The following is a 21,783-nucleotide window of genomic DNA, read 5'->3' as shown; positions in this document are numbered from 1 at the left end:
CTCCTTTTTTAACATTTACCTAGATTAGGGTGAGCAAAGTAAGGCCTATATGCTGCATTTGTCCGCTGAGATTACCAGTCCAGTGGCACAGTGGGGTTAAGGCAGGCACCACGCCAGCTCTGGCCCCTTGACACTCCCACTTGCTGCCCTCATCAGCAGGCATTATTCCCACAGCTCCAAAGCTATGTCTACAGTACAAGATATATTCATTTTTTGTACCTTGTTGTTATAAATTTGAATTAAGTTCCACAAAGCTTCTTAAAATTCAACCCACCTTTTTTCATGTTGAGTTTCTGCGTCCCCATTGCCCTGTGCAAGTTCAACAGCGTGAGCAGTGCATAGTGGGTACCTATCCTACAGTGCCTTAGTCCAAGTTGCTTATGGGCGTTTCATGTTTGAATCCCAGAATTCAAAGCTCTGTCCCAGAATTCAGAGCATCAGTAACCACGCGAAAATGAACTGGAGATCGCACCATTTACTTCTGGGGCATTCCAGCACAAGCATGGATCCCCAAATGCTTCAACTCATAGCACACATTGTTTCAACAACCACACTAGCTGTCGGGCAATTTTGCCTTCAATTACAAAGCCCAGTGATGCTTCAGTATCATAATGATGATGACGACGACTATGATGGTTTGGAAGAGCAAATCTCCGGACTGTGGTCTAAGAACTCAAAGCTGCTGGCTGCCCTGAATGCAATGCTGACAGTGGAGCAGTGGTTTTTGGACTCATGAGAAGCGCGCGAACTGGTGGGATCACATCATTGTGAAGTCCTGGGAGGACCAGCAGTGAGTGCAGAACTTTTGTATGTGTAAGTCCACTTTGTGATGTGCTGATGCCTGCTTTGAAGCGCAGCAACACAAGAATGAGGCTGGCTTTAACAGTGCAGAAGCGAGCGGCAATCTGATGCCACCAACAGAAAGTTGATTTTTTTTTTTGATGGTTCAGATTCTGTAGTTCCCACACTGGAATACTGGTCTTTTAAGATACCTGAAAGTATGCACTAAACCTCATCCCTCTCAGACTTTGGATGGCACTTCAGATTCTTAAATCTTGGGTCAAGTGCAGTAGCTATGTTGGAAAAAAAAACCTTAAGTTGGTACTTTATGTTTTGTCAAATCTGATGTGAAAATATTCTTGAAGTAAATGTGCACTGGGTCATCATCTGAGACTGCTATAACATCAAGTATATGATAGAATGAACTCTACAATATAGCTTATGATATTTTAGTTCTATGTTTTCAAAGTATGCACATCTTTTTCTTTCTATATATCTAAAATATATATGTTTGCTAGTACATCTCCCAATGAATTCAGACAAAAGTTCAATGACAGGTGCAAATTAAGATGTTTAATATACGAACGGTAATTTTGTTACTTTTTAAAACTGCAAGTAAGTGTGTTTCAGAAGGAAGAAATCTATTTGCAAGAGTCAGGTTGTTTTTACTCTTGCCATAAATCAAATAACCACCGATGTATTTTATAATTAACTTTGGAGGCTATGGGTCCACAATGGGGACTTTGCATTATAGGCAATTTTTGTCACATGTTTATAATACATATAAAAAGTACAAAATGAAATTATCGGATACCACAATCCAGCATATACAACTAATGCTAATATAAATATTTTTAAAAACCTATCAGGTAGGTAAGTGTTACACGCACATCATCTAGAACTGGAAGGGACCTTGGGAGGTCATCTAGTCCAGTCCCCTGCCCTCTTGGCAGGACCAAGCAGCATCCCTGACACCTATTTGCCCCAATCCCTAAATGGCCTCCTTGAGAACTGAACTCACATCCCTGGGTTTAGCAGGCCAATGCTCAAACCTGTTGTTATAAACAACAAGGGATAAAGTAATGGACATTCAAACACAGGGAGATGACGGACTAGAATTCATGAGTTCCTGGATCTTCCTCATTTGCACACACCACCATGTCACTTTATATTGCTTATGCTGTTGGCCACCCAATGTTGGCTGGTGCATGGGGGAGAGTGAAACAATGGCACCTCCTCCTCTCTGTTCCCTTTGGGACATCATTAACTCTGGCACAGGGAGCAGGAAAGGAACTGTGCTCTGAATTCATAAGCAGACAACCTGCCTGGGTCCTGAGGGCTATGAAATGCCATCTTGGGCCCTCTGCGCAATTGTGCAAAAGCATAGAGACCAAAACAAGCCCTTAACATCACGAGACTTTTTCAGAAAGAAACGAATGACCAGTCCCTGTGCAGGAGAGATTTATAGATGAAAAAGGCAGCAAAGGAGGAATTTGAACAAGAGGGTACAAGATAAAGAAAAAGGGAAGATTATTCTAAGCTTATGGGGCAGCATAAAAGACAGCATGAGGCTGAGAGTGGAAAAAGGCATTGAAATATAGGTGGTGAGAAGGAGGGTTGGGACATGAAAGCAGACAGAAAAGAGGAACATTAGGCCTTGACAGTGAGGATCAAGAGTTTGGATTTTTTCCTCCCATTTAGAGATGAAAAGCAAGGGAAAGCATTAAAGAACATGGACAGATGAGCAAGATGCCTTTAACTGTGAAATTTTATATAGTGAAAGTGGAGAAGAGAGTAGTGGGAAAAGCAGAGAGGATGAGTTTGGAATAATCAAAGAATGGCAGAAGTGCTGAAAGGTATTCCAGGATGCGTAATTAGTGTGACAGCTAGGAAGTTTTTCCTAACTAGATCCCCCCTTTTTGCACTTTATGTCCATTACTTTTTCTCCTATCCTCAGTGGTTAAGAAGAACATTTTTTTTACTCTCCTTTTTATTACTGTGAGGCTGTGTCTACACTAGCCCCAAACTTCGAAATGGCCACGCAAATGGCCATTTCGAAGTTGACTAATGAAGCGCTGAAATGCATACTCAGCTCCTCATTAGCATGTGGGCGGCCATGGCGCTTCGAAATTGACGCGGCTCGTCGCCGCACAGCTCATCCCGACGGGGCTCCTCTTCGAAAGAACCCCACCTACTTTGAAGTCCCCTGCTCATGGGAATAAGGGGACTTCAAAGTAGGCAGGGTCCTTTTGAAAAGGAGCCCCGTCTAGACGAGCCGCATCAATTTTGAAGCGCCGCGGCCGCCCGCATGCTAATGAAGCACTGAATATGCATTTCAGCGCTTCATTAGTAAACTTCAAAATGGCCATTTGAATGGCCATTTCGAAGTTTGGGGCTAGTGTAGACGTAGCCTGAGAGACAGTGAGCTTTGAACCCAGGCCTATGTGTCCTTTGTAACAACCAGCAGCTCACCTGAGTAACCAGGGGAGAGAACAGGTAAAGTACAGGATTATAGAGGGCCCCAACCCTAAAGCTCTCAATTGCAGGAAACATCCTGCAACACTGATTGGCCAAGGGGCTATACATAAACCAGGAAGTTAACAGAACAATTAGAAAAATCACTGGCACCTAGACAGGTTCAACTCTAACCACTAGGCTTGAGTACCTGGTCATTACAACAGCCATCTTTTACATACTCAATGTAAAATTAATTCAATTTTTAAAAGAGATTTGTCAAAAATGTGTGTGTGCCCTTTTTCTGCTATGTTTCCATCACATACACTATTGAGTGAGTTTGCTAGTATAAATATTTATGGAACCAATGAATTTTAAGTGTATGTTAGAGAATATACACACACAGTAAATTTTGAACTCTTCACATTACAGTCATCCAATCAATAAACAGAAACATATTTGACCAATTTGAAGGAATCAACCCAGTTTGGAGTTTGAATTTCAAACACAGAATACTTACAACAAAGTTGTTGTAACAATTACTTATAAAAATTGTAAGCAAATCATTTCCGTTCTGAAATTGAGAAAGTTGTAAACTGCTCCTAGAGAATTCACAGAGAGAAAGAAACATTATTCTTTAGATAAATTACTCTGGACAATTTGTCTAGGTCATTCCAACTACTAAGTGACTGAGCAAATGGTGGGCTGTTTTATTACTATGGAGATTCATCCTTCAGTTTTCAATGAGATAAAGTCCCTTCCTATCTCATGGCTACCCCATGATCTTCTCCCCTTCTCTTTTCTCTCATTGACTCCATCCATGCCTTTGGCTTCAGCTAATGCTTCTCTATGACTCCTGAATCCACTTCTCAATACTTGTCCTCCAATTATCTATTCATTGTCTGATGTCGATCACCTCAACCTCTGACTATGCCACCCACAGTCCCCAGCTGAGATGTGTGTCTGAACTCCTGGTTTTCTGACCCCCTCCCCACGTCTTTTAAGCTGGTGGAGCTTGTGAAAGTTCTCTCATTTGGGGATTTTAAGAACAGATGAGACAAAGACCTGTCACGGATGGTCCAAAAGAGAGTTTTCTAATTTTTTCCTTCTATGGTTCATCCCACACCTCAACATGCTACGAAAAGCCCACAGACAACCTATGAAACAACTATTTTTGTGCATATAAAAGCCAGGACCAGTGCTAGAAGGAAAGAAGTAGGGTGATTGCCCCAGGCCTCATGCCACAGGGGGGCCCTACAAAGCTGAGTTGCTCAGACTTCAGCTTTCTGCTATGGGCCCTAGCAAGTCTAGCACTGGCCCTGCTTGGCCGCCGGACCCCTGACTGACTGGTCTTGCTTCAGAGCAGAGGACTGGCCTAGATGACATAACATTCCAGTTCCCTTCCAGTCCTAACTTTCTACGATTATTTCTTTCTCCAGCATTCTTTCAGTCCTAGTGTCATACCTCCTAGAACAATAAGAGGTTGCTATTAAAGCTGTCACCCACAGTAAAAGGTTGTGCAGATACACACAGTCCTGGGACACTGGTTCCTCAAAATCCCAGCACTGGGGAGGCTCCTCTGTATGAAATCCCCTATAGCACAAAGGAATTTTGCTGAAGAATGAAGTGCCTCTCTGACGGTTTGCTCTGATTCGAGGGATACAACACCCCAAATGTTTCCACAGACTGCAATGAGTTGCAACAGCAGCTGATGAGAGAGCTGTTAAAATGGATCATTCCCCTGTCAAAATTCTGTACCACTGATGAATGGACAATAGGTGCATTACTGTGCAGCTTCTTTCCTTGTTACCTAGTTTGTGTGCTGCTTTCTGTATGCTCTGTCCTGTTGGGGGCACTCAGGTACAGCAGCAGATTTCTCCTGTGCTATTTGTTTTCTCTTTTGCCCCTCACATATAGCTATTTTATTCATGAATCACAATATTCCATTTAAACAATTAAACACGATGGTTTTTTACCACTCTCAAGGAAAAAAAGAAAAGAGAAAAGTTTCTGCGAGTCATTACAAGGAGTCACTAACAGTTCCATAAAGATTTCCAGTAATCTTGCCGAGTTTGTATACTGTAGTGTTTACGACCGAATCAAAGCAAACCCTCCCTTGTCTCTAGCTTATTGTGGAATTACTTGCCTTATACAATATTTGGACACAGCCCACATTTACATTTGCTGCATCTTTCATACTTTTCGTAGGCAGTTTGTAATATCATTACTTGTGAACTTATTTACATTTAATCAAAGACACCCAGCATGACAGGACAAATAGCTTCTCTGCACGAGACTTACTTATGTTGTTTAATTTTTCAGTGGTTCCTTAGCTAATAAATTTTCCCCCCCAGTATTCTGCATCTGTCATGTACCTATGAAGTGAAGTGGCTAGATAGAGGGCTGGACCTGATCCAAGGGAAAATGAAAGGTTATGAATGATGAGATCAAACTGCAAGGGGCGGGGACCCCACACAGCTAAAATCTCAATTGAGGCAACATGCAAAAGTTTAGATTTTAATCCTGCTGATGCTGTCTGTTTTGGAGATTCTCTTTATGTTCACTAGTTTGTACAGAACAAGAGCTTTGTACATCCAGAGAACTTACACAAAGGCATCCCAAACCAACCGAACCACTCTTGCTACCTTTCCTTCATGTTACAATACTCAAGGAAATCACAAGATGACAGACAATGAAAGAAACTGTTAATTTTGATGGACAAGTTGGAAACAGAATGGCTTTCTACTGTACATATGAATAGAGCACACAATAGACATATTTTTAAAAACTGAAAATAGTAAAATAAGCATTGGATAGTCATGTAGGTAAGAAAATTCCCTGGGTCTTTCTTTTTTTGCCCTTGGTTTTGGTTTGGTATTTTCATTTTCTTCATTTCTTTTCCAAACCAAAGACCTTCTCTCATTAGTTGCTTCTCAACAGTTAATGGTAAGTGTGAGTATTAAATCCAAGCAGTGTTACAAGAGCTGTCATTAGACTTGTTACAATTTCAGTTCTGTGAGTAGATAACATGACTACAGTAATCTCTGTTCTTAGCAGTGTCACAGTTTCACAGTTAACTGTACCCTTCACACACATGGTTTTCCATGGGACAGCATCATAAGGTTGCCAGCTCCCAGCTATCACCTTTCTCAGGTGCAGACCCATATCTCTCAACATCCAGACCAAGAGTTTAGGTGTACAGTCCCTCTACACTTCAAGTGGCTTCCTGAACAGGGCAAACTGATGTCCAGCCAAGTGCACCAGAAGTGGGCAGGTCAAAGGGCCATGCCTCCCACATTTTCAAAAATGGGAGGGCCATGCCCACCCACTTTTTAATATAGATGTAATTTTGGGGTAGAGGACCACTCTGATATCCCCTCCCCAATACAAGCTACAGGTAGGTGCATAGCAGCATCAGCTGGGACTGTGCTACATGACAAAGGAGCTGATATAGTAATCAACTCCCTCCCCACCATGAAGCACAGACAGATGAGCATTGTGAGGCTTAATTTGTTTCATATTTATGAGGTGCTCTCATATACAAAAGCTACATTAAATTAAGGTATTGTTAAAGTTTTGAATAATAAACAGGTTTTTAAAAATACAGAATTCAGTACTACAAAAAGATACAGGTAATTTCAAAGATAGCTTTAACTATCACTCCCTTAGGCAGACTTCATCCTTGTATTTTCTTGTTTGCCTATCTGCCACTTTATAGAGCCTATTTACTGCTGGAGTCCTGAGTTGAAAAGCTGTGGCAGATAGCAGATGTACCAATTAATAACCTGTCAAGGCTGATGGATAGAATAAAAAAAAATATTCTCACACACATCTCCTATGTGTTTTTCTTCCCCATTCCAAGGCACTGAGGGTCATAAGACATACTCAGCTTCCCTGGAGAGAGAAGAAACTGTCTCATTAGTGTCTATCTTTCATGACATGATGACGTTGCCTTTGAGATGTTAACTCACCTGTTCTTCTCCCAGAATTCGGAAGTGATGAAGCTCTTTAATCAAAGAATCTGGACAGCCAGCTGTTGGGAAGAAACAAAGAAATGCATTTTAGAATTCAATGTTCGTGTTTTCTGGGCTGCAATATGCCATAGGTAGAAGCAGAGCGGACAGGATACACAGATTGCATTAGACAAAAAATGATTACATGAAACAGATTAGAAAGATAAGCTACTGTTCTATGGGCATCTGAGCACTAAAAACCATCTATCAAAACACATCCTATCACATTTCAGAACACACTCCCAGAAATGCTGTGAAAGGTTATGTTCTGTATATCTCAGCTCTTACCCCAAAAGACTACGAAGAGGAAAGAGAGAGAGATGAAAAGGGCAGTAACTTCTGCCAGATATTGCCAGCCCCTAAATGTAGGAACCAACCTATTGTAATGAGAGGGATTTATATCAAAACCCTGGAACTGAGCAAAGCTGAATGTGTGTCAGAGAGGTAGCTGAGTTAGTCTGTATCTTCAAAACCGACAAGAAGTCCTGCAGCACCTTATAGACTAATAGATATTTTGGAGAATAAGCTTTCGCGGGCAAAAAGCCTGCTTCATCAGATGCAACTTTCATCTGACAAAGTGGGTCTTTGCCCATGAAAGCTTTTGCTCCAAAATATCTGTAAAGCTGAATATGGATCCAAATAGTGGCTTGGGACCATTTCTAAGCATAACACAAGCGTTCCTTGATTCCCTGCAGGATTGCAGAGTTTCTGCAGGTCCCACATACCACTATACTTTTTGGCTGTCTCCAGCATAATCCATTTACTGTCAGTCTGTGTTGTAACCCATAAAACCTAACATACAGGGAGAGGAGAGATTTACCAGACTTTTGCTACTGGATTAAAGCTAGAGCGTCACAGTCCTTTCGTATTAGCACAGGGAAAAAAGAAGAACTCCTCCACCGTCACCACCACCCCTGCCTTTACTCGCCTGATCAGACTGTGACCCCCATCCACAGTGGGCAGGAGAAAGTCATGCCCTGATATCCCTGTTGTAAGCTTCTGGACAAAGAAGATCAGAGCACAGCAACATGAGGAAGCAGCCTTGTCTTTGCTGCCCCACTCACAAACTAGGGTATGACTGGGCACGTAAGTGAGAGGTATCCAATGACTGGGATGTGGACAGTGAGGCCTAGTAGGTGAAGCAGGTGTCAGAAACCAAGTGTTAGGGTCAGTGCCAGAGACAGGGTGGCTAGACAGAAAGTGTGAAAACCCAGGACAGGAGACAGAGGCTAACAGGCACCTATAAAAGAAAAAACCTTGAATAGTTGGACTGTCCTTATGAAATTGGTATATCTGGTTACCCTAGCCAGGGGCAACAGAAGTTAGATGCAAGAGTCAAGTTTCCAGAACCAAAGCCAGATATAGGAACCAGAGTGCAGAGCCACGGGTCAGACTCTGAATCACCTGGAAAAAGCAGAGTAACAGGCAAGACTGGGTCTCAGGGAGGAATAGGAGTCAGACAAGGAAGAAGTAGCAGGAACAAGGAAACCATGGAGTAGTTACAGCCAGAGAGGTATTGCTGCTGTTGACTTAAGAGCCAGTCTCCTGGCTTTTCCAGGCAATCAGGTGCAATGGTGAAAAAGAGAGCCTGCTATAAGTCAACTGTGCTTCTTAGTTTGACTGGAGACTAGCTTGCTGTAGCCCCCCGTTCCTGAGGCTGGGAAAGGAATGGGGAAAGCTGACCCACATTCATTTTGACAGTTTCTGAATAAAATGTTTAAATGTCATATTTTGAAAACAATAATATGAAATCAATAGAAAACATTTCAGGATGAACAACACGTTTCATTGACTCCAAAGTGAATTTTTCTAGCCAACTTTCAGACAACAAAATTAAAAAAAAAATACAATCATGGATGACCCAAAAATATTTTCCCACTTTTCAAAACAGCCAGGAAACTGGAAAAAAAATCACTTATTCCCACATTTCTACAAATAATCTTGACTAATTTTAAAAAGGAATTTTAGTTCAGCAGTATTTGTAATCATTTCATATTCATTTTGTCCTTCCTATCTCCTGGGCTTGCAATACGAGCATCATCACTGACATCTTTATTTTTATTTTCCCCATACTCATTTTCCATCTACTTCGCTTTGCTTCTTATGTGGTAATATGTGCTTATTATTCCCAAAGCAGAAACACACGGCCTTGTCTTGTTCCCCTATCATAGCTTTCTTGTCTCTAGTCTCACTGCTTTTTAACTCTGCATCCTCCAATTTATTCAAATACTAACCCAACAACTATGCCAGCCATGCCACCACCTTCTTGAATCAGACCTTGACTTAAGTGAATGAAGACTCCCCCGACTTAGGATAAAATCTTACTGCATAAAAGTAAAGCTCCTCTTCCTCATATTCAAGGGTGCACATTAACTTTCCCTAATTTAAATCTCTGTTCTTATTTTTCTTCCTTTAGTGATCCCGATCCAGAACATCTGCACTTTCCATATGGTGCTGTTTGATAGCTAAAGTAGAATTCTTTGGCAATTCTTGGCAAATGTTAACGTTTTAATAATGACTAAAGTATTTCTCACCTCTCATTTGCCCTGTGCTCCTCTCAACCCTCTCCTAATGCACTCACCTCTCTCTCAGCAGCACACAATGTTTCTAGTATCAGTGTTAGTCTCTATCTGCAAAAACAGTGGGAAGTCCTTTGGCACCTTATAGACTAACAGATTTATTGGTGCATAAGCTTTTGTGAACAAAGATCCACTTTGTCAGATGCATGTAGTAGAGATTTCAAAGGCAGCTCTTAAATATACAGACTCATGAAAAGAAGACTTGACCTCATCAACTCTGACCTTCCTCTTGACTGGTACTCCCTTTTTTTCAAGAGCCTGTATATTTGATCTTGCTATTTTTTATTATATGCCATATATTTATTATAAGCTGTTACTTCCTTATTTCCATTCTTCTAAAATAAAACTCCATTTGATTTGTTCACTCTGATACCATGAAGCTCTGATACATTAGAAAGACTTCACCAAGAAATAGCTTTGTTTGAATATAAAGCTTTTCAATGCAAATGTCATTTCTGAAGAGCTGGCTACCGTTTTTGCTTAATTGATGATCTCTTCCTTTTGGTCTTTCTGACAAAGAGATCTGTACTGTAGAATCACCTACCAAAGATCTAATGAAAGCCTGGTTCCTGGACTCAGGCCTGTTTCTGGATGCCTTTATATTATTTCAAATGTCTGCTTCAATTGCTTGTTTTCTGTAACTGGTGTTAGTATACCATGCTCCGATTCTGGGGCCCTTTTCTATATAACACCCATTAATTCTGAAGAACCTTTTGGGGATGATTAGTTACCGCACTGTGACTTACACAGAAGACTAAACTAAAAGGAAAGTTTAAAAAAAAACATTCTACTGAAGAGCATTACAAACACAAGAGTCTTCAAACATTTTCCTTTTAATTTCTCCTCAATTATTTCAGGGCAAGTGCAGTATCCATGAGTTTCACTGGCAAACTGGGACTGCCAAAGCTTAGGGGAAAAGTCAGTGTAATTTCTAGCTCTCTGATGTGCTACTGGAAGCAGCACATGACATAAATAATCTGTACTTCACAGATTTCTGCTGTTTTGTGGGGAACGCTTTGAGGATTATTTTGTTCTGCCCTCCATAGTACAGAATCCCTAATGCACTGTAGCCTCATCAATTACAGTCACTTTCTCTTCTCCTGCTCTTCCTTTGCACTTAACTGACTTTGAAACATTAGCCACAGACATAGAGGAAATGACCACAACACATACAAAAAATATTAAAACCCAGTGTGATCAACACAAAAGAGTCAAAAGCACACAACAAATGCCTTTCATCAGAAGCCAAAACACTGGAGTAAGTTCATTTGTAGGCTTGTAACACAAGTGAAAAAATTTACCAATTCCTTCTTCTAACTAAAGTCAGGCCTATAGGATGGAAGCCTTCATATACTTTGTTTTACTGCAGGTGACTGACAGCGCGGGCAGAATCGCGGGGGAGAAACGACCCCCCGCTGACCCCGCACCAGCAATCCGTCGGATCCCTCACGGGGCTTCGAGTGAGGACACAGAGGAGTCAGCAGCAGGCCCCACCAACTGGCGGTGTGCCGCTCCGCCCCTCTGCAGACCAACCCCACCCACCTCCGGCAGGGGGCCTAGAGCGCACTTCAGTGTAAGTGGGAGAGACTGGGGGAGAAGCTGACCACTGGCAGAGCAAGAGCTGGCAAGGGGTTGCCTGTGGCAAGGGTGAGACGAGGAGGAGAAAGTGGATTTTAAAACAACAACTGTATTTATTAACACTAACAAACAACACAAACAGTATGGTCAATTGGCACAAACAGTATAATTACTATATATCAACTTATCTACTTCTAATTATATTCTAAACTATATGCTAATTTATTTCTTATATATTTAAACACTTACTATAGATAGGGTTAAGGGTTCCATGGGGAAGCCTGGGCAAGGCTCTCCTTGTAAAATACAAGGACAAAGAGTTTTGTGAGTTTTTTGTCTCCGGGCTACAGGGATTAATTTGTATTTACCCCTATATGCCCTGAGTGACTTGCTAGGTCACTCTATTGGGCCCTGAGGTCCACCCTTCAAGGGCCCTTCCCAACTGTTTTTTACAGTGGGGATCGGAGAAAATGGGAGAGGGGAATAAGGGAAGCAACAAAAAGGGTAACAGAACAACAATAACAAACTTAACTACTAAAACCACTAATTAGGGACTTGTTAGTCAGGTGTGCAGTCCCAGGTAGTAATAGATCCCAATTAAGGGTATCTGATTGACAAACGACCCCACACGGCCCAAATTGAGCTGTAAAGTTAGTATTTTAGGGCGTGGGGGGTTTTACGTGTCCGTTTGGTCCTGTCCGGTAGTTGAGTTTGATGAGATGGTCACGTCCGGTGAAGGAAAGTCATGGGTTGGCAGCGAGAGCGTTGATGCTGCAGTGGTGGCAGATCTTAAGCCTCAATCGGAGCGGGCGCAGTACCCCACCCTAGGGATGGGGCCAGTTCGACCCGCTCCAAATCCGCTCTTGATCTTTTCGTTGGCGGCGAGATCGGGGGTGCCGCAGTGGTTTCTGGCAGGCTCTGGGTGCTAAGGGGTGAGGGCGCAGTACCTCACCCTAAGGGTGAGGCCAGTTCGTCCCTCACCCAATTTACCTCAGAGCGGAGACTGCCTTAGCTCTTTTTTTGAGAGTGATTTCAAGTAAAGTGATTCAGCTATGCCCCAGCAGAGCGGACTCTGCTGGGCGGATGCGGAATTGCAGGTTGAAGTCTTCAGGGAACAGGAGCTCTTCACAAAGTCTTCTCTCAGAGGCAGCTGGTACCAAGTTCCCCGAACGCTGCGGGGCGCTGCCTTATATTCCCCGTTCTCATGCATTATTCATTAGTTCATTAGCATATGTATGTTTTTGAGGAGCCTGTTTTCAACCAGGTCCTTCCCCAGGAGCTACCTCACCTCTGTCCAATGAGGAGCCTGGATTTTTAAATTCATAATTTTGAAATGTCTGTGAGTTCAGGTTACCGGTAAAACCAACCGACACAGAGTGACCGTTACAGGGGCTGCTAACTGGCAGCCTATGTACCTTTTAGGATTTACCTGCCCCTGTAATGATATTAATGGCCCAAGGCTTGTTTCCCCTGGCCCACGGGGACGATTATGCCCAAGGGATGAAAAATCCCTGACAGTGACCATGCAGGTTTTTACCTACTGTTGAAACGGAATAGGATCTAATGAGTAAACAATTGGCCTAATACTCCACTATGATGTGTCATTTTCACTCTGTGGTGACACTGTGGATTTCAAAGGAGTTACCCTGTCATAAGTCCATTGTGATAACATGGAGAACCAGGGCCAACATCTCAGCAAGCAAAATAGCTAACATCTGAAGAGATGACCTCGATGCATCTTTTTAAAACAATGCCTTAAAATTTACTAAAAATATCTCTTTGTTTCTATTGCAATGTTCCACCACATCCCAATTTATTTGTTTCAGTAATTTCCTATGTTGCTGCATTCCCACTTCATGTCATTATTTCATTCAAATTAACAGGCGGATAATTGAATTTGTGAGTGAAAGGTAGGTTTGAAAATATGGGGATTTACACCGTCAGAACTGCCATCTCACTCCATTGTAGCATTCACATTATAAGAATACTTTCAATTAGATCACATGGAAGAAATATCTCCAAGAGAAGAGCAAACAAGCAAAATTAAAAAAAAATCCTATTTAAATGACAACCATTATGATTCCTCTGATTAGCACTGGTATGAACAATACACATATTCTGTTGCATTCGTATTAAATAATGATTCCAATTATTACTAATTCAACTCCTCAAATCTTTACCGTTTCTTTGACAGGTGGATACAATTAGCTTCCGCTTTTTATTTTGATTTTATATTACTGCTTCATATAAGCTCCCTGTAAACAGCAGTGGAAAATTAAAACAAAACTCTTTCAACTTAAATATTGCATGAACTGGGAAAAATACACATTAAATTAGTTTTTAAATGATTATCTCCCCAATAAAATAAATGAATGCTCACAGGCACTGGTCCTTAAAGAAAAACTGAGTATTCATAAATGTGAATAATTTTAAAAATATTAATAACAAAGCACTACATTAATGCATTATAAACCATTTAAGCACACACTTGATATTAATCAGATGACTAGTGAAAGAGCTCTTGACATCTAGCAGGATTAAGTCCTTATGTACAACAAATAAAGTAGTCCCTTGAGTTATGCAAGGGTTATGTTCCAACACACCCTCACATATCTCGAATTTCGTGTAAATCAGTGGGGGCTTATTTCCCAGGCAGACTGCACATTCTACAGCTGGAGAAGCAGCAGGAGCCCCCTGGAGCCCCTTTCGAAAGGTAAGTCCTTGGGCTGAGAGAGGGGGGCAGCTGGGGAGGGTTAAGCCTGGTGGTGGGTTAGGGCTGTCAGAGGGAGACAGGGGGATTAAGCCTGGAGTGGGTAAGGACTGCAGAGGGGGCAGGGTGATGGAGTTGAGCTGGGGCCACATGGCTCTGCTAGGGGTTGAGCTGGAGCCAGGAGCAGGAGGGGTGCGCTGGGGACACGTGGGGGGGATGGTGAGCCACAGCAGTGTGGGGGTTGAACTAGGGCCATGCAGGACTGGGAGGACTGAGCCAGGGGCAGTGGGATTTTGAGTTGAACTTAACTCACGCTAATGTGACTTAAGTTCAACTTGAAATCATGCATTTTGAGGGATTACCATACTATTTTTACTTGCTTATAGTTTATTTCTGAACATTTATAACTTTAGATTATACATGATGTTCTTTGAGGACTAAACTCTATGACTAATTCTGGGGAGTAAAGGCACTTCAAAGTGCCTGCAGCTACACGCATGCCAGAATTTCGAAGTTTGCACTTTGGAGTTGCCACGGGGGAGAATTTGCTTAATGAAGTGCTGCATATGCATCGCAGCACTTCATTAGTAATCTCCCATCACCCTGATTACTACGGCCCCTTTGAAGAAAAGGTGAAGCATAGACATAGCCTAGGAGCATTACAATTCCAACTTCCCTGCAGGAAGGAAATATAGGAAATCAATGATATTCAAAGGAATTCCTCCCACATAGCAAAGCTATCTCAGAGAGGGCAGGTAAAATTTTAAGGTTCCAGGTCTCTGCCTACTAAGCTTGCACGTATACAATTTTCTAAAGCTATTAAAATTGCCAAAACTAATGTTATGCTTGGTAAACTAAGAGTGGAATGGACTGTTTTCTAATGTTCTAAATAGAAAGAAAGCATATTTTAGCTGAGTACAAACATGAAAAATATTACATATTTTGAGAAAAAATATATAAATGACTGGAAATTAAGCACAGCTACCATTGTCATGTCATTTTCCTAGTTCTTATCCAAACTACTCAACTATTTAGAATGCTGATATAAAAATACGGCCTTTATCCTGCTCATGTCATTTCCACTGAAGAAGCCTGAGTCTGTGACACTGTAACCACTTCCATGGGAGCAGACAAGCAATGTCAAAGGATTTAATGACTTCATTGTACTGGTGTTATTTAAATGTTTAATGTTTCTAATAAACTCTCCTCGTTCTTGATGTTCATACTTGTATGAAGGAGGAAAGTTAGGGAGAAGGATATTTGCAAAGCCCACTTATGGCATAAGTATCTTCACAGAATCAGAAACAGGAGATATGAAGACGATCAAGTCACAGGTAATCGACGTATAATATGTACTCATTAAGTATAAAAGCGTATCTTCTAAAACTCTGCCTATGTTGAGAGGTCTAAAAATGTATTTGCAGAAAGTCCAAACAAAGAATATAATTAGAATGGTTTTCAAATCTTAACTATAGTTTGCATATGACAAAGCTTTAAAATCACTTTTTAAATGCTGTTTACATAATACATCTCGTAACGTAGCCAATCTTCAAACCGCCTTAATTCATAGACTCATGTTGTATTTACAGATATTACTACTATAACATGGCTTTTTAAAGGCAAATAAACTAACCAGTATTTAAGCCCCAAACAATTTACTGTCTAAGGCTTGCAATCTGCATAAAGCTTTTGAAGTCAATAGATTTCCAGGTAGGCACAAGAATCATCCATGAGAATTCAGCGTTATTAACTACACAAAATGTTCAAAAATCGTGACTAAAACCCTCATGAGATTGGCTTAAATATTAATTTTAAAAAGGGTTCTTCCAATTTGTCTTCCGGTTTCTCACCACTTCAGGTGGACTTTCTTCATGTTATCATACTTTTAACAGGAACCATGAGGTTTAGAAACTCAATGAGGCTGACAGCTCCGTTGGGCCCCTGGGCACCTAAACAGCTCCTGCATGCCCTCCCTTCCAGACCTCACACCCCAAACTCTCCTGAATCCTTTGTCCCACCCAGAACCTGCATCCCCACCCCCTCCTGGTCAGACCCCCACCCTGAGCCTGCTCCTGTACCCCCTCCCACCCAAATCACCCATTCCCAGCCCACTTCTGTATACCACTCCTGCCCAGATTGCCCACCCCAGCCTGCTCCTGCACCTTCCTTCCTGCCCAGACCCCAAGCCTATGTCATGGCAACTCTTTCCCATACTGACCCCCTCATTTTGCCCCCACCAAGAGGGGGCCCACAGAATGTACTAGTTCTGGCCCACTTAGGCTTTGGGGTAGCTGTGTGATGGGAATAAGTGGAGTGTCTTTTTTCTTTTATTCAGTCGGGGACTATATGAGTGAGGATTTTTTTTTGTTTTGTTCTGGTTTTGCTCCTCACTTGCATGACCCCAAACTGATTTGTCAGAGAGTCAGTGGCTCCCAACGCAAAAAAGATTCCTCACCCCACTGTAACAAAACCACTGCATATCATGATTCATAAGAGATGGCAACACGGAGAACTTGTCTGCACGACTAGGTCCTAAAGAAAAAGTGCAGCAATGAAATAAGTCACCAGGGATGCAACAAAAAGCCAAGTGACTAAGAAGCATGTTAGTTCCATTATGCTTATTTTGAAACCAACCTATAGCCCAGGGTCCATTTGTGTCTCTCAGGTCCCTTAAATGAGGCCCTGGAGAGACCATTTTAAGAGGAAACTATGCATGAAAAAAATGAAAAAAAATGTTCCCTGGAAGCTTTTTTTTTTTTTTTCTAGAAGAGAGGACTGAAAACAAAGTACCCTCTCAAATGGAGTGGGCAATGAGGGCTGGAGCCATAGTCTTTCCAAGGGGAGGTAGAGTGGGGGAGCAAACAAGCACCATGATAATTGCTGCAGAAAGGAACTGGGACTTCCAGGGCACAGAGCACTAGGAAAAGGAAGATCACCTCAAATCCCACAGAAACAAGTAGGTGGCAGAAGGGAGCCAATTAAAGAGGTTGTGGAGCCTCACTATTTGGTTTAGGGCAAGGGCAAGTTAGGGAGAGTAGGGCAGCAAGGGAGGAATTTTTGAGGGGAAGCAGTGAGACTGAGGAGTCAGTGGGGAAGGAGAGAAATATTTGGTGGATGTGCCTATGACCACTAGAGATCTGTGGAGGAAGAGATGGGCTGAGTATGTGGGAACTGACTGGAGGACTGTCAGGCTGGAGGTTGTCAGTGGAGGAGACCGAGTATTTATTTCAGACAGGGGGCTGAGTGGGGAGGGCATCAGGTGAAGAAGATAGAGATAGGTGTGTTTCTGAGGGATGGGGCCACTAACAGTAGGATTCAAAAAAGGAACTTACCACTCACCTTCTCCAGGCCCAGCTAACTCTCTGAACACACAGCAGAGTAGCTATGACATCAATATGTAGTGTGAGAGCAGACCTGGGAGCCAGTTTTAGACTCTAAATTCAGCTTCTTTAAAACATGGACCTGAAGAGAGGGCAGGAAGCGGGAAATGTCAACTTTATACTGTCCCTCCCCTCCTAAGAGTGGCTCTCGACAGAAAAAGCAGGATGACAGGGGTTTGGAGATATTTTCCCTGTGTGTGAGTGTGTAGCGAGGGGTAGGGGGAGGTTGGGGAGTTATGCCTGTATTTCATTTAATTACTTTTTGAAGGAAAGACAAGGGTTTTGAAATAAGTGGATTTGGGGCAGGAACTTGAAGGAAGGAAGGTTGGAGGCATGGGTGACCAGAGAGATTTCCAGAACATCCAATTACCCTTAAAGTAAGGGTAACAGAGAGGGAGGCGTGGTAGTCTATATACTATCAAAACAAAAAGCAGTCAACTAGCAATTTAAAGACTAGCAAAATAATTTATTTGGTGAGCTTTCGCGGGACAGACCCACTTCTTCAGACAAGGTCTGAAGAAGTGGGTCTGTCCCGCGAAAGCTCACCAAATAAATTATTTTGCTAGTCTTTAAAGTGCTACTTGAAATGGTCCTGTGAAAGAACAATCTAGTACATGGACAACTTCCTGTTCCTGTGCTTGGGTTAAACAGAGGCTGGAGGCCAGTCAGATTCCAGATGACCTCTTTTAGAGTGAAGCTGCTATTCTAGCAGTAGTTAACAGCATGGGAAGGTGGGACTGCCTAGTGGTTGAATGAAGGTCCACAGGGCTCTTAAGACCCCCAGTTCCTAACAGAGTACTAAGACAATCCCATTCATGTGGTGCCCAGCAAAAGTATAAGACAGACACGCATTCTGCACACAAACTAAATACCTTCTTTATTAAGTTGCAATCTCAATGGAATTAGAAATATTCTAATTAAATAGCAATACTAATTATCAGAGGCTTATTAAAATACACATGTATCCCCTACAAGTAACTGTACAGATAACACTCTGTGTGACATTCAATTAGTCTATCTATTTATTTTTGAGAACAATTACAACATTACACTGGGTCAATTCCTGTGCAATTTTCTTAAATAAAAGATGTGCCGTTTACAAATGCGTGAGTTATAAAAATTATACTGCATCCCCAAAAAAGTCTGCTAGGGGCTGGATTAAATTTTACCTTAACAGCATTTAGCAATAAAACCCACGAAAAACAATACTGTGGGAGACTTCTCCCCTGCCACAACAGAAACAAAGAGAAGATATGTAAAGAACCGAAAAGGAAACAAAGCAGACTTTTAATGAATGCTGTGAACTTTGTTTCTCTTCCAATAATCCTTACTTCTCAGCTTTATTTAATGCCTGGCATATATTGAATTCAGTACAAAGATCAGCAGTGGCACAGCTATCAAGCCGTATACATCTGAAGCAATAGAATAAGAGTCTATATTCGTTAGCTAGCCAACAGCAACTAGATTTCGAGAGAAGAAAGATGTGTATGTTTGAAGCCATTGGCACAATCTCTTTTGATTACAGATTCACTGAATGAAACAAAGCCTCTCTCTGCCTCTCGCTCTGATGCTACTGATGCAAATGGAAAGATTTTAAGATCACCACATGATTTTGTGTTTCCCAGAATCCTTTTTGAGCCAAAGATATGCGAGTTCTATTTTCAAAATTTTCAAGGACATGAATTAAATTAAAATTATCTTCAGGGCTTGTGCTCTCCAGCCTCAAGTCACCCTTGTCCCACACTCAAGTCAAGCAACAGTCTAAAATCCTTTGTCTCAGGGAGGAAAACCAAAGGTCTTCAACTCCTCCTTTTCTTCAAGGAAGGGAGAAATCATAAACCTAGGTTGGTTTTTTTTTCCTGTGCTAAGACTTTGGTCTTAGTCCCTTCTTTTTTCTAAAGAAGCAGAAAAATCCTACCAGGTTTTAAACAGACTCTCAGTTGCCTTAGGAGTGTCCACTCCATGAGACCCCTCTCAGCTTGGCTGTCCAGCCCTCTGAGCACCCAGCAACTAATTTACTCATTGTTTCTCTGCTTTAGGATGGTTTCTTGAGAGCTTAGTAGGCCTCAGCTGCTCCTCCAATTAGCAAATGTAGTATCTACTCTAGGGTTGCCAACTTTATAATATTTAAAAACCGGACACCCTAGCAAGAATGACAGAACCTCCTATGTCCTGACGCTTCCCCCTGAGGACCTGCCCCTGCCCAGCCCCTGCCCCCCCCAGGCCTCACACCTACCCCACATCTTCCCTGAGGCTCTGCTCCTGCCCTTTCTGAGGTCCCATCCCCCCATTTGCCGCTCTTTCCCTTCCCTCTGTTGTTCATGGTTTTCCCCTGTCCCCTCTACCTGCATAAGTCAGGAGCAACTCACCTCAAGAGCTAGGGCTGAGAGCTGCAGCTGGCTGACACAGGTAGGTGGTGGCCCTGGCTGAGTAGGAGCTAGCATGTGTGATGACTGCACCTCCCCACATCCCCCACACACAGTAAGCAGCCTGTGGGATATGTGGTCAGCCTTACTGACATCATCAAGTCCCCTTTCTGACTGGACACTCTGGTCAAAAACCAGACACCTGACCAGCCTAGTCTATGCTGAAGTGCTACAGTGCAGCTGCAGCAGTCTATTGTAGCACTTCAGTATATAACCCTGCAAGTTCTGACTGCTGTCATGGTGATTCCAGGATCCACACTAGTATACCCTATCACAGTGAGTGACTAAGGATGGCAGAACCAGGCACCTGATAAAAAAGCTAGATGTGTGCCAGTTTGGAGTCCTCCCTTCAGTTTGGTGGCCGGGGCTGCAGCCCAGGGCCTCAGACTAAAGGGATCGGAGGAAGAGGCTGCAGCCAATAAAGCCCCTGCGTGCTGTGTTCCTGGATTGCTCTGCCTGGCCAGGGTTGGGGGCAGGGGGAGGTGGCTCCGCATGCTGCCATTCCTCCCCTGCCTTCCCTTCCTTCTTCTCCCACCCTGTGCAGCTCCCACTGGCTTTGACATCTTTATTAATGACCTGGATGAGGGGATAGATTGCACCCTCAGCAAATTTGCAGATGACACTAAGCTAGGGAGACAGGTAGATACATTGGAGGGTAGGGACAGGGTCCAGACTGACCTAGATAAATTGGAGGATTGGGAAGAAAGAAATTTGATGAGGTTCAACAAGGAAAAGTGCAGAGTCCTGCACTTCGGTCAGAAGAATCCCAAGCACTGGTACAGGCTGGGGACTGACTGGCTAAGTAGCAGTGCAGCAGAAAAGGACCTGGGGATTACAGTGGATGAGAAGCTGGATATGAGTCAATGGTGTGCTGTTGTAGTCAAGAAGGCTAATGGCATATTGGGGTGCAGTTGGAGGAGCGTTTTTCCAGCAGATCTAGAGAAGTAGTTATTCCCCTCCACTTGGCACTAGTGATGCCGCATCTGGTATACTTTGCCTAGTTCTGGGTCCCCCAGTAATGAAAGGATGTGGATGTATTGGAGCAGGTCCAGGGGAGGGCAGTAAAAGTGATTTGGGGTCTGGAGCACATGACCTATAAGGGGAGGCTGAGGGATTTGGGCTTATTTAGTTTGCAGAAGAAAAGAGTGAGGAGTGATAATGACAGCAGCCTTCAACTTCCTCAAGGGGAGGCTCTAAAGAGAATGGAGAGAGGCTGTTCTCAGTGGTGACAGGTTGCAGAACAAGGAGCAATGGTCTCAAGTTACAGATGAAGAGGTATAGCTTGGATGTTAGGAAAAACTACTTCCCCAGGAGGGTGGTGAAGCATTGGAATGTGTTGCCTGGAGAGGTGGTGGAATCTCCATCCCTGGAGGTTTTTAAGTCCTGGCTTGACAAAGTGCTGGCTGGGATGATTAGTTGGGGTTGATCCTGCTTTGGGCAGGGGGCTGGAGTCAATGACCTCCTGAGGCCACTTCCAGCTCTATAATTCTATGATTCAATTTTTAGACAATGGGAGCTGCAGGGAGCTGTGCCTACAAGTGAGCATGGGTCACACGGAGCCTCCTGTTCTCCACCTCTCACCATCAAAAGGGACCCAGGTTCCTTTTTCAAAAGAGCCCCATCTACATTGTTGTTTTTCTTTTTGAAAAAGTTTCTTCCGCAAACGCGATCACATGAGATTATGCAAATGAAGCATGAGATTTGTAAATCAGTGCATCATTTGCATTTTCCATTTTCCTCCTTTGCATTCCTTTTTCAAAAGAGGAATGTAGTATAGATATAGGCTTAGTACAGACTGCAGAGCCAACTTATCAGGCTGCATCATCTTGGCTGTGTCTACACATGCTCCTCCCTTCCGGAAGG

General features: G+C 42.7%; 1 protein-coding gene across 2 annotated transcripts in view; it reads right to left on the bottom strand.

Moving 5' to 3' along the window:
- The window catches only part of PRKN (parkin RBR E3 ubiquitin protein ligase), a 1,267,469-nt gene that overhangs the window by 187,075 nt on the left and 1,058,611 nt on the right, over positions 1 to 21,783 (bottom strand). For both annotated transcript variants that reach the window (XM_074988686.1, XM_074988685.1), the window contains one exon: positions 7,206 to 7,267. In XM_074988686.1, the coding sequence (XP_074844787.1) occupies positions 7,206 to 7,267 (62 nt within the window). The remainder of the gene's footprint in view (positions 1 to 7,205; positions 7,268 to 21,783) is intronic.

Source organism: Carettochelys insculpta, chromosome 3 (assembly GCF_033958435.1).
Source record: "Carettochelys insculpta isolate YL-2023 chromosome 3, ASM3395843v1, whole genome shotgun sequence".
In the NCBI taxonomy this organism is placed as follows: domain Eukaryota; kingdom Metazoa; phylum Chordata; order Testudines; family Carettochelyidae; genus Carettochelys; species Carettochelys insculpta.
This window is presented reverse-complemented; position numbering and strand designations above follow the sequence as displayed.